This window comes from Ursus arctos, unplaced genomic scaffold (assembly GCF_023065955.2).
Source record: "Ursus arctos isolate Adak ecotype North America unplaced genomic scaffold, UrsArc2.0 scaffold_19, whole genome shotgun sequence".
Taxonomy (NCBI): domain Eukaryota; kingdom Metazoa; phylum Chordata; class Mammalia; order Carnivora; family Ursidae; genus Ursus; species Ursus arctos.
In genome coordinates this window covers 540,395-556,481 of record NW_026622863.1, presented here as the reverse complement: position 1 = coordinate 556,481, position 16,087 = coordinate 540,395, and the positions used below count along the sequence as shown (strand labels likewise).

At 54.0% G+C, this 16,087-nt stretch overlaps 1 protein-coding gene across 1 annotated transcript in view; it reads left to right on the top strand.

The window, feature by feature from the left end:
* The first annotated feature begins 1,248 nt into the window (after positions 1-1,248).
* SPG7 (SPG7 matrix AAA peptidase subunit, paraplegin) overlaps positions 1,249-16,087 on the top strand; it is a 29,444-nt gene continuing 14,605 nt past the window's right edge. The window contains 6 exon segments of the mRNA XM_026494574.4: positions 1,249-1,460; positions 2,744-2,846; positions 3,994-4,083; positions 10,986-11,227; positions 13,522-13,661; positions 14,589-14,691. Of these exon segments, the coding sequence (XP_026350359.1) occupies positions 1,278-1,460; positions 2,744-2,846; positions 3,994-4,083; positions 10,986-11,227; positions 13,522-13,661; positions 14,589-14,691 (861 nt within the window). The 5' untranslated portion in view covers positions 1,249-1,277.

Genomic DNA, 16,087 nt, shown 5'->3' with positions numbered 1-16,087 from the left:
AGTCCGACCAGCTCTGAGACTGCACCGTCCCTTCCTGGCTGCGACCTTAGACGGTTACTTTTAATTTTGAGTCCGCCTCCTCACCTGTGAAATAGGTATTAAGTGCTTCACAGTTGTGAATATAAGGGTATCTGATACACGGGGCACCTGGGTGGCTTAGTGCCTTACTTGTCTGTCTTCCGCTTGGGGCCTCATCTCAGGGTCTGCGATGGAGCCTGTCAGGCTTCCTGCTCCGCAGGGAGTCCGCTTCTCCCTCTCTGCCCCCCACCCCCTGCTCATGCTCTCTCTCAAATACATAAAATCTTTAAAAATAATAATCAAAAAGAGTGTCTGACATGGACCGGCACCAGTTAGCGCTAAGACCGCTTGCAAGAATTTGTGGAAGACAGAAAGACACGTGTTATCATAATAGACCCACCTAGTCTGATTTTTCTACGAAAGCTGGAGGATTCAGCAGTCTCAAAGCTGAGCACTCAGGCGCTGGCAGAGAGGTGAACGGGTGGGAGCAGAGGCGGCCAGGGGCGGGGTCTGCCTGGGCCCAGGGACAAACCGTTGCCTGGGCCATGATCCCCACGGCTGGCCCTGGGGACGACTTCGGACATCTGCACCCAGCAGAAAATAACCAGGTAAGAGAATTATCTATTCGAAATGAAACACCCGCAGGACAAGGATTCGGCCTCCGCTGACCCATGAACCAAGTGCGAGGCCCTGCGGCCAGGAGATGGGCAGACGGGCCAGCGTCTGGTGGGGGTCGAGGGGTCCGGGTCCCGGGTGGAGATTGAAGCCGTGGGGTCGGGGTTCAAGCCCAGGTCCGGGTTCGGGGTGGAGGGTGAGGCCGTGGGGTCGGGGTTCGAGTCCAGGTCAGGGCGCCGGGTGGGGCTCGGGGTCCGGGTCCCGGGTGGAGGGTGAGGCCGTGGGGTCGGGGTTCGAGTCCAGGTCAGGGTCCTGGGTGGGGGTCGGGGTCCGAGCGCCCGCTCTCTGGGCACGGTTCCCTCGGGCTCCCTCGCTCCGCCCCGTGACCCCGGGACCGGACGACCCTCTCAAGCAGCGACGCCCCCGAACGGCGTGGCCGCAGCACGCAGCCCGGCGCGGGGTCACGATACCCTCCGTCCCGGGTGTACTCGGGCCCTCCGCACCGACTGGCACCTAATAAACCGCTAGGGAACGGCAGCACGGTCGAGGGTGCAGCCGGGCGCGGGGCAACTGGCACCGGCAGCCTCGACCGCGCAGGCGCCCCCCAGGCGGCCCGACCGCGCAGGCGCCGTTTCCGGGCCAACATGGCGGCCGTGTTGCTGCTGCTGCGCGCCCTCCGCCCGGGCCCGGCCGCGGGGTCCGGGCGACTGCGGGGCTCCTGCTCGGGCTGGAGCCCAGGCCTCTCCACCGGGGCCGGAAGGAGGTGCCGCCACTTCGTCCACAGGCCTCCGACCCGACTCGTAGGGGCCGGAGGCCACACCAAGCAGGTACCCGCGAACCCCGGGCCGGGCCCCGCCCATTCCTCCCCGACCCCACCCCCCGGCCGGCACCACCCCCGCCCCATCCCAGGGTACCCCCATTCCTCCCCTGACCCCCTGCCCGACCGACCCCGAGCGAGAGTGACGCCTTCGGGTGCAGGGGCCCCCGGTCGTGCGGAGAGGCCCCCCGGGCCTCCCTGGAAGAAACTCCGCACAGGCCCCAGCCTGCATTTTTCCAGCCCTTTTTCCGTGTATTGGTATTTTCTGCCTGTTTGCTTGTCTTCCTGGCGTCTTAAAATTGAATCCACGGGTGTCTGGCCAGTCGGTGTAACTAACATGCGACTAGATCCTCGGTTGTGAGTTCGAGCCCCACCTCCGTGGGCTGTAGAGATTACTTAAAAATAAAATCCTAAAAAAATATATTTTGAGTGGCACCTGGGTGGCTCAGTCGGTGAAGCGTCTGCCTTCGGCTCCGTTCATGATCTCAGGGCCCTGGGATTGAGTCCCGCATCGGGCTCCCTGTTCGGTGGGGAGCCTGCTTCTCTCTCTGCCTGCTGCCCCCCTCCTCCCGTTCGTGCGTGCTCTCTCCATCTCTCTCAAAGAAGTAAATAAAAATCTTAAAAGGTTTTGGTTGGTTTTTTGTGTGTGTGTTTTTTTTTAGATTTTGTTATTTTTTTATTTGTTTGAGAGAGAGCATGAGAAATCACAGAGGCAGAGGCAGAAAGAGAAGCAGATCCATAGCCGAGCAGGGAGCCCAGGGCGGGGCTCAAGCCCAGGACCCTGAGATCATGACCCCAGCCGAAGGCTTCACCGACTGAGCCATCCAGGTGCTCCCCCCAAAATGTTTTAAAAATTGAACTCAGTAAGAGTTTCACTGAGAAGTGTTTTCACAGTTGGCCCGTGTGGATCAGCCCTCATGAGGGTGAATTCCACGTGGGACTTGGCGGTTGCTCCAAGGGGGCTGATGGTTTTGTGTGAGCAAAGCACCACGTAGCTATATCTTACATGTGTCTTGTAGCTGCAGGTGTTTCGGACCTGAATTAATTGAGCACTCTGGTGAAGGTGTGCTCCTGGCTCTGCTCAGGGTAACTCTCGATCCAGGAAACAGAGACCCCAAGTCCTGCTGCCATTTTGGCTGGTGTTTCCCTCCAGTCCTCTCTTAGGAGCTCAACACTTACGTTTTAGATCATAATTTGTTATTGTTGTTCTATTTTACCATAAAGTGAGGACCAGTTTGAAAAGTGACTGTTATGGATCACTGGCCGTCGTCTGTATTTTCTGTTTCTTTTCAGCATTTGCAGCTGTGCCTGCTAACCCCAACCTTTGAAGGGTTCGGTGGATTGTTGTTGAAACAGCATCTAGTCCAGAATCCAGTCAGACTCTGGAAACTCTTAGGTGTGTATCTTCTGAAACACAGGTGATAGGCACATCCTGTGACATGTGTAAGTAACTCAGGATAAAGCTGCTGGTTTGATACCGACAGAGAAAGGAAATCACTCAGGGGACTTTGACTTCTGTTTATTGTGAACCCTTAGATGCTCTAAAGTGCAGTTTACAGACTGACTAAGGTCTGAACAGGCCGCATGTACTTATCTGAGTCGTTCCCCTCTTTTTGAAAAGTTCTGGTGTATGGCAACAATTGTGCTGCTTACAATGTTTTCCATATTCTCTAGCCAGCTGCAAGAACATCTAGTAAGGATCTTCAGAGGGGCTCTGTGCGTTTTACATCCAGAAGATAACTACAAATAGCCCACAAGTAATTTGTTTTTAACAATAGTTTTATCATTTAGTGAGACGGCATGACATCCTCAAGAGAGATCTTAGGTCAGAGGACTTAGAACCTTCAGGATGACAGTGTGGTCTTACGTCCCCCTTCTATCCAGTTGGAACGGGGAAGAGTGAAATCTCCTAACTCCTAAAGGACGTTACGTGGCTTTGTGCCCACATGTGGTCAGCCTCGTGCTCACCTCCTGTGTGTGTTTCACCCCTAAGTGCACACATGCGCCCGGTGGCACACACCTCACTCTCCAGACAGCCTGATCCCGTGTCCAGGGCCCATCCAGGTAGTCTCATTTGTGGTTCCATTAACCTCGTGAAGAAAGGTACAGCTGTCATGGTTGGTGAGACTCTCTTTCCTCTCAGTTAGACGGTGGACAAGATGGAGCCTTTCATGGGAGGAGTGTTGTGTCTTGGTGGTGGTGGCCACCGTGTTGCTCATTTGTCTAAATCCGTTTAGAGTGACTGTGATTATTGAAGGGGTTGTTCTCCAACAAACTCATGAGACTTCCTCTGTATTCATTCATAAGGAAGTTTTATCCCCTTTCATTGCTAATTTGAATTACCAGGATACTCCGTAAGTTAAAGTAGTTTATTATTCTAGAATTAGCAGCTACTGTACTAAGAACGATCACCCCAAACTTGTAAATCTTACGCATGTAGGTTTCAGATGGCTTCTGTTTTGGGCTGGTTACTGAAGAACATACTCTTCTGAGCACTTCCCTGTGGGGCAGATCTTGTCAAACACGCTCCCTACTCCTTGCAGGTGGTACCCACTATTTTAACACCTCCGAGATGAAGCAGAAGACTAAGGACAATGATAAATCTAAGGGGAGGACCCCTGAAGATGATGAAGGTATATCTATTTGACTTTTTAAAATAATGGCCACCTTGGTTGTCTTCACATGTGTGTTCTGGTCTCAGCAACAGGAACCGGGCCTTTTTTTTTTTTTTTTTTTTTTAAGATTTTATTTATTTATTTGACAGAGACACAGCAAGAGAGGGAACACAGCAGGGGGGTGGGAGAGGGGGGGTGGGAGAGGGAGAGGGTGGGGCTCGATCCCAGGACCCTGCGACCATGACCTGAGCTGACAGCAGATGCTTAACCAACTGAGCCACCCAGGCGCCCCAGGAAACTGGTCTTAAAAGTAGGGTGAGCTCAGGGGTAGCCAGGTGGTTCAGTCTGTTAAGAGTCTGGCTCTTGGTTTCAGCTCAGGTCATGATCTCAGGGTCGTGAGATCGAGCCCCACATTGGGCTCCACATCAGCTGGGAGTCTGCTTGAGATTCTCTCTGCCTCTGTGCCCCCAGTTTTTCAAATAAAATAAATAAGTCTTTAAAAAAAAAAAAAGAAAGTTAAAAACAAATGTAGGGTGTGCCCAGGCCCCTGTGTCTCCCTTAACTCTGAGCACACCTACCCCCAGTCTTTAATATGATTGCTGGATCTTTTCCTGTCTGTCCTTTAGAGGTGCTTCCGCCGGCACCTGTTTCCCTTGTCCTGTCCAGACATCTGAAGACAGGCAGAATTACTGTCCTCTGCGTGGAAAGGGTGACTCTCCAATCTGCCTTGAACTCAGGTGTTCTTGGGTGGGGAGGAAGGCACCAGGACATCTTGGGTCAGACACGTTCCTGATGATGTGTAGACTTGAGAAGCAGCCCCCAGAGGAGAGGTTGGTACAGTGCGTGGCCTCGAGGAAGGAGTGGGACACATCACTGTCCCACGTGAGTGACCACTGTGTGCCCCAGTTCACAACAACCTCACTTGCAAACCTCGAGTCTCATCTGTAGGATTAGGACTCTGATCGGGCAACGGGGTGAAGGCAATGAAAAGGTCAGTTTAAACTGAATTGACCCTAAGGTGAAAGCTGGCTGCTGGAGCTAGTGACAGTGGAACTTGCTAACCCAGCAATGACAGGAGAGTGCTGTAGGAAGTGATTCATATGTCTTCCCCACTAATTCTCTCCTGATCACCCTGTTACTGTCCCCTTCCTGTGCCGAGTCTCCGGAAGGACACCCAGGTAGAGAAATAGTTGTCAAGGAACTTCCTCATACTTAGGTGCTGATTTTGTTTTACTTCATTATTTTTATTTATTTATTATTCATATAGTTATTAGAGAGAGACAGAGCATGAGCTCAAGGGAAGGGGGTGCAGGGGGAGAGGGAGAAGCAGACTCCACACTGAGCAGGGAGCCTGACAACTCGGGGCTAGATCCCAGGACCCTGGGATCATGACCTGAGCCGAAGGCAGATGTGCAATTGACTGAGCCACCCAGGCGCCCCTGTTTATTATGATTATTTTTAAAGTAATCTCTATGCCCAACGTGGGGCTCAAACGCACGACGCCGAGAGTTGCACACTCCACCAACTGAGCCAGCCAGACGCCCTCCAACTTCAAGCTCTTTAGGAACAGGTCTTAACTCCTGGACACCTGTGGCCATTGGTCGGGTTCGATTTAGATGTTCCTTGTTTCAGGCTTTGTGGAGCGTCCCTTCTGGTCATCACTAGATTCTTGTGCTCACAGAGCTCCTGGGGAACTTGGCTCTTCCTCAGAGGGCTTCTGAGTTCCAAGGTTTTCAGGGGTGGAGGATGAGGGTTTGGCTCATCAGAAAATCTACAGGTTTTTGAAAAACAAATGCCAGTGAGGCTGATAGTGGCAGACGTTAAAATTTTTTTCTCCCCAAAAAGTAACATTTTGGTCCAGTAGTAGGTAGGAAGCTTAATGGAACAAAAGAGAAAATGTGGAAGCAGAGTCTGGTTTACCTGAGAATTCGTGGCGTTTCACGTAGTAGCAGAGGGGAGGATCGTGTATGAAGTGGTTTGAAATAGTTGCTGTTACTTGGAGAGAGACTATATTACATGTACCAAAATAAATTCTGGATGGATTAAGTCGTTAAATCTAAAAGCAAAACTATAGAAGAACTAGGAAAAAACACGGAGGGATATTTCATATCTCAAAATGGCAAAGGTCTTCGGCCATGAAAGCAGAGGTGATGATAAGGGTCTCCTATGAAGGGAGAGGTGGTGGGCGGCGTGCTTGCGGAGTGCTGATGGCGGCGGCCTGCCACGCGCATGGGTTCCACGCGCATGGGTTCCAGTTCCTCAGGCACGGGCGTGGTAGATGCCGGACTCCGTGCTTCGCCCATGTGCTCCTCGTCACAGCGCCGTCGCCAGTGTCGTGGCGCAAGGGACAACAGAGGCAGAAGCAAGCATTGAGTAGGGTTCTCCCGACTCCTTCACTCGCTCCCGGTAGCGCAGCACACGTCTAGAGTGTCTGCACCTCCTGTGCGTCCCGCGTGCGGTGGTTTTGTAGTCCGTAGTTTCAGATGGAGCTGTAGCTTGTGTTGAGAAAATGGGGTGAAGCTCCGGTCTGCTGCATTTTCGTTAGAGGTTAATGATTGCTTGACCGGAAGGTTTTTCTTTCTGTGACGATCTGTCGTGGATCTTCCCTGGCTCTGTGGCTGCACGGGTGATGGTCTGGCTCGCCGGGAAGCTTCCACAGGAGGCATACGGCAGGCGCAGCCCAGTGTCTCGTCCTCAGACCTGCTGACAGTACGAATGAAAGAGCCAATCCCGGAAGACTGTATACTACGTCGTTCCCATGTATGGCACATTCTCCAGAGACACCGTTACAGAGTGGCGAGCAGAGGAGTGTCCGCAGGGCCTTGGAGCCGGGCAGCCCCTGCGGGGAGGAAGTCATGTGTGTCTTCGCCGGTGGTAACGTGCACAAAACTAAGACACACTCAAGAGCACAGGTCAGCCGGGCAGTCTGAATAAGGCCAGCGGGCTGTGTCGCTGTCCAGCAGCTGGGCAGACAGGGGCTAGTTCTGTGTTACTACCTACGATTATGCAGGAGTCTATGGTATCACGTAATAGAAAGCATAGAGGGCAGTTGCTGGAATTTCCACTCTGGCGTTCGTGCCTCTTGTCCCTGAGAACTGAGGATACTCGGTGAGTGATCTCTGCTATTGCCGTCCCCATCTGGGGCAGGCCCAGCACCAAGTGACTGCTGGAAAGAACTGGACTGTCACGGCAATCCTCCGAAGCTTCTCACCACAGGCCCACGTTCAGGGTTACTGGGAACAAGTTCTTCCAGAAGGATCCCTAGACTGAAACCTGGGGCAGCTCTCCCTGTCCTCTCGCTGTCTCCCTGAAACTCAGCCGTGGGGGTCACTGGCCCATGTGCGGTGGCTGACACAGGGCGCCTGGCAGTGATGGACGCCACCTCCCACCAAAGAGGGATTTGGGCACCGGAGCTTTCGGGGGGTCTGTCCAGTGGGTGGACAGTCGGGTGGCCAGGAGGCAGCAGTGTTTCCTGGGCTTAGCCCTCGGCTCTCCACGAGCCTGTCGTTGGTATCAGGAGCCAGAGTAGATGCGCGAGCCATAGGGAGCCAAGTGCCCGAGTGTGGCCTTCAGCCTTCACAGATGCAGTTGGGTGCAGCCATGGCAAGGGGCAGCGGAGGAAGGGGGTCCTCGAGGGACAGAGTGATGAAAGGCCATTTTCCAGTTAGAACCTCAGGGTCAGATTTTGTTTCATGTCTCGGATCTCACACGTCTTACTTTCATGGACCCAGTCCTCTGTCTCACACCCACATCGCCCTGTCCTGCTCCCCTTTTGTCTTTCTCAGACTGGCCCTCATAATTTCATACCTGACCAACACTACAGATATGTGGGGGTTTCCTTTGTTTGTTTGTTTGTTTTTTAAGATTTTATTTATTTATGTGACAGAGAGACAGCCAGCGAGAGAGGGAACACAAGCAGGGAGAGTGGGAGAGGAAGAAGCAGGCTCCCAGAGGAGGAGCCCAATGTGGGGCTCAATCCCAGAACGCCGGGATCACGCCCTGAGCTGAAGGCAGACGCTTAACGACTGAGCCACCCAGGCGCCCCTCCTTTGTTTGTTTTTAAAAGGTTTTATTTTTAGTAACCGCTGCAAGCCTGAGATCAAGGGTTGCACGCTCTGCTGACTGGGCCTGCCAGGTGCCCCCAGAAACGTGTTTTACGTTGAGGTCCTTGGGCTGAGTTTCAGAAGTACAATTAGTGAGTTAAGGAAACACAGTGTTTTCTGTGGCTCTTGAGACACCCAGCTAAGTGGCTTTTAGGAGGGCTTCCTCATGTGTACCCCTGGACAGCGTGTGCTGGGCCGGCTCACTGCACCTCGTGGGCCTGGGTTAGCGCGAATGGACAGAGCGCGTGTTTGCACACCCTTGTCACTGGATGGGTCCTGTCTGGGGGCAGGTACGTGCTGTATCCATCTCCTTAGTGCCCAGGGAGGAGGACTCGATGACTCCGGCTCAGAAGCCAGAGTAGGAATTCTGTGGAGACGTGCAAACGATTTTCACCAGACCTGCGTGAACTGTCTGGAGCTTGAGAGCAGTGACCGCCCTGGGTTGGGGCCTCCCTGCTCCTGAGCCTGGAGAGCCCTCCAGTAATGGGGTCTGCGGCCTCCAGGTCTGGCCAGGCTCATCCTTCTCCCTAACACAGACCGATGGGGGCAGCTCCACACGTGTGACAGAATGCCTGGCTGGTTTTTACCTGAAAAGGGTTGGGTTTTCGTGAAGAAAGAGGAGGCGTTTACTGGAGCCTAAATCCAAGCTGTCTTCTTATTGTTTAGAAATTCTTACAAAAACGTACAAAGCTGTTACTTAAAACCAAGCCATATCTGGGGCACCCGGCTGACTCCGTCAGTGTAACGTGTGACTCTTGATCTCAGGGTTGTGGGTTTGAGCCCCACGTTGGGTATAGAGATGACTTAAAAAAAGAAATGGAATCTTTTTTAAAATAAATAAGTGAAACCAAGCCATATCTTTTAAACATTATAGGGCTGGTTTGCCTTCTGCAAACAGACGTGTGAGTTGTAGAGTTGCCGTAAGCCCTTCTCTGCCAGAGGCGTGACGTGTGGTGGGCAGAGCAGGCACGGCCTGGGCCGATTTGTAAGTCCTCCCAGTGGCTCGTGCAGCTCAGTCACCGGCCAGTCTCAGGGTCTCAGGTCGGTCGTACGGAGCTTGCCAAGTTGGATGACAACATGGTCAATTCGAACACAAGACTGGGAATTAAATAGACTGATTAAATAGAAAATTAAATGAGGGGCGCCTGGGTGGCACAGCGGTTAAGCGTCTGCCTTCGGCTCAGGGCGTGATCCCGGCGTTATGGGATCGAGCCCCACATCAGGCTCCTCTGCTATGAGCCTGCTTCTTCCTCTCCCACTCCCCCTGCTTGTGTTCCCTCTCTCGCTGGCTGTCTCTATCTCTGTCAAATAAATAAAATCTTAAAAAAAAAAAAAAAAGAAAGAAAAAAAAAATTAAATGAAATACCTGGTCTCTAAATCATTACCTACTCACCTGCGCACATGAGTTTGCTTTCCAAGACGAGTGGTACCTGTATTTCGTTGCCTGTTGTGACTCTGAGCTTTAAATACTGAATTTGCTATTACAGTCCGTTCTCGGATAACATCTGATATGTACTTTCATGTTTTCAGAATGATTGCTGACACAGCCTTCCCCGTAAGATTCGTTTTGCGTTTTTAAGCTGATTAAAAATGCCTTTCAGTTCCTCTGAACTGATGGCCAGAGAGGAGGGCAGTGTGTTCGTGGATGGTACGCCTGCAGACAGAGCAGAGGGAAGCGGGTGGACACTGAGGTCCAGCTGTGCTCTTGTCCCTGGAGAAATGACCACACAAGCAGGGCGGGCTGAGTCCCGTGTCTGTGTGGGCCCTCCCTCCTCTTCTCCCGAGTGGATGCTGTGTCTGTGCAGGCAGAGGTAAATGGTGGAAGGGTTGGTTGCTGAGATTGGTCAGGGCCATCTTGGGCAGCACTGGTGAAGGACGGTACATGACCTTCTCAAAGGGCATCGTTAATGACAGGTAGGTAAAGTCTGGATGGAGTGTCGGGAGGATGGGCCGTACTGTACAGGTGAGGGCCGCACCGTGGTCCAGGCCTTCTGGTGTGGAGATGGAGGTGCCAGAAGCTTCTAAGGACCGGGTTGGGTGGGCCAGCGAGGAGATACAGAGCAGCATGTCAGTGAGGTCCAGAGACTGCATCCCCAGCGGAGGAGGGGCTTATCTGACCAGCCGGTTTGGGAGGGAGACTGTGGCCTGGCCTTGGGGGGCTATAAGCAGGACTCTCCTGTCTGTTCCCTGGGCCTGAGGGCGGCGACTCCTGCTGTCCTCCCGGTTCTCCCGGTCCGCGTACTCTTCCCTCCCTCCTGGAACCTCCCTGTGGTGGCCGTGCTGGGAGCTGCTTCTCCCAGTTCCTCATGCTGTGTACCGTCTGGAGCCTCCCGCATCAGCCGCCACCTCCCGTGTCAGCCTCCCCAGGTGTCCATGTGCCCCAAGGTCAGGGGCTGAGTCTTGTGTCTTTGTCCCCCTCTAAGAACTGGTATCCTAATAATATGACTGTTTATCTGATGGTTTGGATAAGAGTTGGTCACTGGGAACGTTGTTGAATTAAGTGGTCCTCCCATATATGCAGGGTAGGTGGCTGTTGGGGAGGGGAGGGCAGATGGGGGTAAAAGGTGTTTTGTTGTTACTAATCACTTGCACGTGTGCCACACGCATCACGGGTGATGGTTTGAGGTCAGGGGTCGCTTGTGCCTCTGGCGGAGGGCTCACTGCCGAGCTACAGTACACGCTGGTCCCAGGAAGCTGCTCTTGTAACACTGGCTTTGTGGTCTGACGGGACCGCAGTGATGCAGTGTCGGTGGCCTTGAGTGGCGTGGGATTAGTGTCCCTCCCGTGTCTGACGCCCCCCGGTCGCCCTGCTTGCAGAGGAGAGGAGACGCAAGGAGAGAGAGGACCAGATGTACCGTGAGCGGCTGCGCACCTTGTTTGTCATCGCCGTGATCATGAGCCTGCTGAATGCACTCAGCACCAGCGGCGGCAACATCTCCTGGAGCGACTTCGTGCACGAGATGCTGGCCAAGGGCGAGGTGCAGCGCGTGCAGGTGGTGCCAGAGAGCGACGTGGTGGAGGTCTATCTGCACCCCGGAGCTGTGGTGTTCGGGCGGCCTGTGAGTCAGGGCGGAACCCCTTTCCCTCGGTCCCCCCGCCCTGAGCCGCAGGCGCATCTGGGAGGGGAGCGGGGGGCCTGCGGCTACGGCCCCGAGGTCCCGCCCCGTGGGTCTGGTCTCAGCGGCAGGTCAGCACCCAGGGCAGCTTTGGCAGCTGCTGGCGAGTTTAGGTGCGGGGACGGGGGGGTGGTGTGAAGGGGAATCGCTGGGAGCCCGGGACAGTAAACTACGCGCACTGGGAGGGTGGCTGAGAGCTGGGGTCGGGCAAGGGCCGGCCCGGGAGAGGAGGGAGGAAAGACCACGCAGGGCCTGCTTGCTTCCCCACCCCCGGGAGGGAGCCCAGCGCGCTCACCAGCGGAGGGGTCAGGAGGGTGGGATTTGGTCCCGGGGAGAGGGCTGGGCCCCAGAAGCTGACTGTTATTACCGTCCTGTGGAAGGAGTCACCGTCCTCCTCACCCTGTCACCACAGCACCGGCAGGCCCAGGAGAGGTAGCGACGTGAGAATATTTTCCAAAGCACTTTCCTGACCCTGTTCGCTGGTCATCTCTATATTGATGTTAGAGCTGTTTTATTAGTATTTTATTTTATTTTATTATTATTATTATTTTTTAAGAAGGCTCTACCAGCCTGGGGCCCAATGCAGGGCTTGAACTCATGACTCTGAGTTCAAGACCTGAGCTGAGATCAAGAATTGGACGCTTAACCCACCGAGCCACCCAGGTGCCCCTTATTAGTACTTTTAATCCAGGGACCCATCGAGGACCATGAATTGTATTTCGTTGTCGTGTTTCTTCAGTCTCCTTTCCATTTTTTTTTTTTTAAAGATTTTATTTATTTATTCGACAGAGATAGAGACAGCCAGCGAGAGAGGGAACACAAGCAGGGGGAGTGGGAGAGGAAGAAGCAGGCTCATAGCGGAGGATCCTGATGTGGGGCTCGATCCCACAACGCCGGGATCACGCCCTGAGCCGAAGTCAGACGCTTAACCGCTGTGCCACCCAGGCGCCCCCTCCTTTCCATTTTTTGTTGAAGGTTTGGGTGGTGGAGAAACTAGACCAGGGAAAATGCTGGGAGACAGGTGTCCCACATGGACTCACTCTGCTCTCGGGGAGCACTGGTGGACTCTGGGGCGTAGTCTGGGCCCTGCACGATAGCCCTACCTGGGTCCTGGATAGGGCTGAGTGCCAAGCACTGTGTTTACAGCTGGGTGTCAGTTTATAAGAGCTTGTAATTTAGTTGGGGGTGACAGGCTCCTCCTGGCCCGGTGTGACCTGGGCGACCCTGCAGAAGTGAGTGGATGGTTCAGGCCCAGGTGGTCCGAGATGTGGGACCTGAACTGGCTTCTGGAATCACATTTTGCTCTTGGCTTCTGGTAAAGAAAGAAGGGCATTGTTTCCATTCTATTCACCTGGCTGGGCAGGTGTTTGAGTGACAGGCGTGGATGAAGTCCAGATCAGACGTTTGGGGTCTGTTAGGTAATCCAGCAACTGAGGCCACTGGGCGTTCCAGCGCAGACGACGCTCAGTGTGTCGTGGCTGGTGGGTGCTCCCATCCGCATCTCCTGTCCGGCCCTGTGACCCCTGACATGCAGCCTGGCCAGCCCCTCATTCTGCATGGAATCTTCTGAGGCTCTCGTGTGGATTCCACAGTGCATTTGGAAGCTGTGCTTGGAACAGCTTCGTTCCAGAAAGCATTTGGACCAGGCCCTTAGCAGAATGCTGCAGGACGGGCATGAAGCTGTCCAGACCGGTGGAGATAGTCAGGATGGCCCCTTGGTGGGTGGCTCAGGTCAGCTTACAGAGAAGGGATTTGGGGGCCCAGTGTGGACTTGGCTTGCGGTGGAGTCTTCTCTGTACCCTGGAGGACACTCCCCCTGCTCACTCTCCCCGAGCGTCTTCTCGTCCTGGGAAAGGCCTACAGAGGAGAGAGATCCAGTTCGCCAAATTTCAGAGTCAGCCGGTGGTGAAGCACCAAACCTGTGTTTCTTGCCTTAGTGCGTGGCCTGCATCCCAGCCAAGACCTCGTGTCTATCGTGTGTCTCTGTGCTCTGCACGCACAGTTGAGGCTGGGTGGTGAGTTTAAAGCATAAAGCGCACTGTCCGTTTTCTTAAAATGTTCCTGTTAGTGAAAACAGAGCAAGCACACGTACGGGAAGTGTTGTGGTTGTGACGTGGACGCAGTTTCTGAGTGGCAGCGAGAGCCCTGCGTCCGGGGCGTTGCGGTGCGTAGACGCTGTGTGTCGCGGCTGCCGCAGCCCGTCCGTCACCTGCGCTGCCTCTGCTCCCTGCCCCCAGCGGCTGGCCTTGATGTACCGGATGCAGGTGGCAAACATCGACAGGTTTGAGGAGAAGCTCCGAGCCGCTGAAGACGCCCTGGGGATTGAAGGCAAGGACAGGATCCCGGTTTCCTACAAGCGAACAGGATTCTTTGGAAAGTATGTTGGTCATTTTTTTGGCTCCTGAACTAAACCAGGCTTGGCTTTGTAATATGATAACAAACTACCAACATCTCACACTGGCCTTGCCTCCAGTAAAGCAGCCCCCGTGTGGGAGGTTAAGTATGTGTGCGAGCCGGTGACCACGCGTGGGGAGGGGCATCGTGGGCCTGCTGGGGTGTCTTTCTTTAGTTCTGGTGGAGCACATTGTGGGGCTGCCGTCTTGTACAAACGGGAAAACGGAACAGAAAGGGAGAAGCAGGGGCGTCTGGTAGAAATTCTTGCTTCTGTGGCAGATGAACTAGGGACCCTTTTGGGCCTGTGGGACCTGCGTCTCCTTACCGGGAGCACGTTAATGCGCATTGTCCTGGGGCGGCATAACGGCGTGCTGGGACTGCCGGGGGCTGCAGCTCGTGTGCAGAGAGGTTCACGTGGACACGTGCCCACACACTGAGAAGACGTGGGATGCCAGTGACTGGCAGCACTCCAGAGAAGTGGCGGTTCTCTCCTGAGGGCGCAGGCCTCCGAGGCTGGGGGGCGTAGGGAATGGCGGGCGGTATTGCTGGCGCCCTAGGGTTTACTCTCTGCTGCTCTGCTTACTGTGCCTTCCAACCAAACTGGTGGCCTGCTTTTGAAAACAAAGTATATCACACGTGAAAATCTGTTCCTGTTGGGCATTATCGAGAGGCTGTAGATGACAGTTAGTGTGCGATGTCCGCATTCTGGCTTCACACCCTGGTAAGCTGCAGTATCTGCCCTTTACGTGCTCCCGGGGACGGCCTGGGGGAGGGTCACGAAAGAGGAGCACTGGACAAGGAAACCCACTTCCACAACATTCGCTCCGCACGCTGGTCTCAGAGTGGGGGGGGCCCGACGTGAGGCGTGTGTGCGTGCTGCCTGCCCGTAACCGCGTCTCTCTCCCGCTAGTGCCCTCTATGCCTTGGGGATGACCGCAGTGGGCCTGGCCATCCTGTGGTACGTGTTCCGTCTGGCTGGAATGACGGGAAGGGAAGGAGGACTCAGTGCTTTTGTAAGTGATGAAAATCCCCTCTCATCGAATCTGTGCTCTGGGGTTTGTCTGTGCTTGTGCTCGCGGAACACACTTTACGTAACTCACAGAGTGAGTGTCCCCTGAAGAGTCACCTGTCACGAAGGCCTGGCTGGAGCCGTGGCCGGGGGCTCCTCATTCCCTCTGCGTGGCCCCTCTCTCGCTGACTCGTGGGACAGCTGAGCCAAGCAAGTGTGTTGGCCAGTTTGCTCTGCAGGCAGTAGCTGGGCCTGACTCTTTGGTCTCTCCTACCGGCTAAGACACTGAGACAGTTTTAAAGGTCGCCTTTGTGTTTTTATTTTACTTCTAATTTTTTTTAAGATTTTTTTTTTTTTAAGTCGTCTCTACACCCGATGGAAGGCTTGAACTCAGGACCCCAAGATCAAGCATCACATGCTCTACTGACTGAGCCAGCCAGGTGCCCCAGACCCTAACACACTTTACAGGCATTCTCCTGGGGCACCTGGCTGGCTCAGTCAGTAGAGCATGTGATGCTTGATCTCAGGGTCTTGAGTTCAGGTCCCAAGTTGGACATAAAGATGACTTCAAAAAAAAAAAGTTCTGTTGTGGTGGCCTTCGTTGTAGCACGAACTTTCCGTCCCAGGCAGGTTGCACATGGCCAGTTAGCCCCATCAGCAGAGGAGCTGGGGAGAGGCCCAAGGCCTGCTTGGAGCAGGTCTGCAGAGGGTACCTTCTGGTCACCTCCCTGGGAACCAAGACAGGCTTCCACTGACCCCAGGAGTGTGTTCCTCTCTGTAGCTAAAAACCCACGTCCTTTTAATGGGGTCTTGTTGTGGGTTGTGTTGTATTTTACTCAGCCAGTTTCACCAGTCTTGCATATTTGGGGTTGTTTATAAAAAAATTTTTTTTAAGATTTTATTTATTTATATTAACAGAGCAGGCACAAGCAGGGGGAGTGGCAGGCAGAGGGAGAGGGAGAAGCAGACTCCCCGCTGAGCAGGGAGCCCGACGTGGGGCTCGATCCCAGGACCCCGGGATCATGACCTGAGCTGAAGGGAGACGCTTCACATGAGCCTCCCCGGTGCCCCAGGGGCTGCGTATTTTCCTTGTTGTATTTAGATCGTGCTGTGATCATATGACGCACGCGTATCTTTGGAGTACCCGATTGTCCGTCTGCTGGGCCTCCAGTTTGCAGCCCTCACCAAGAGCTTTGTCTTGCCTGATGGCGCTCCAGAAATTTACCAGCTGACATTTCTACCAAACCTTCCTAGAGCCGAGTGTTACTACTTTTATAATCAGAGAGCTCCACAGTAGTGGGAAAAATCATATGCAAAATACAGCTTATGTGCAATAGATATTAAATTCCTTTGGGTGGGGGGTCGTTTGTGTTTTTTTTTTTTAAATGTAAATTGCTAGA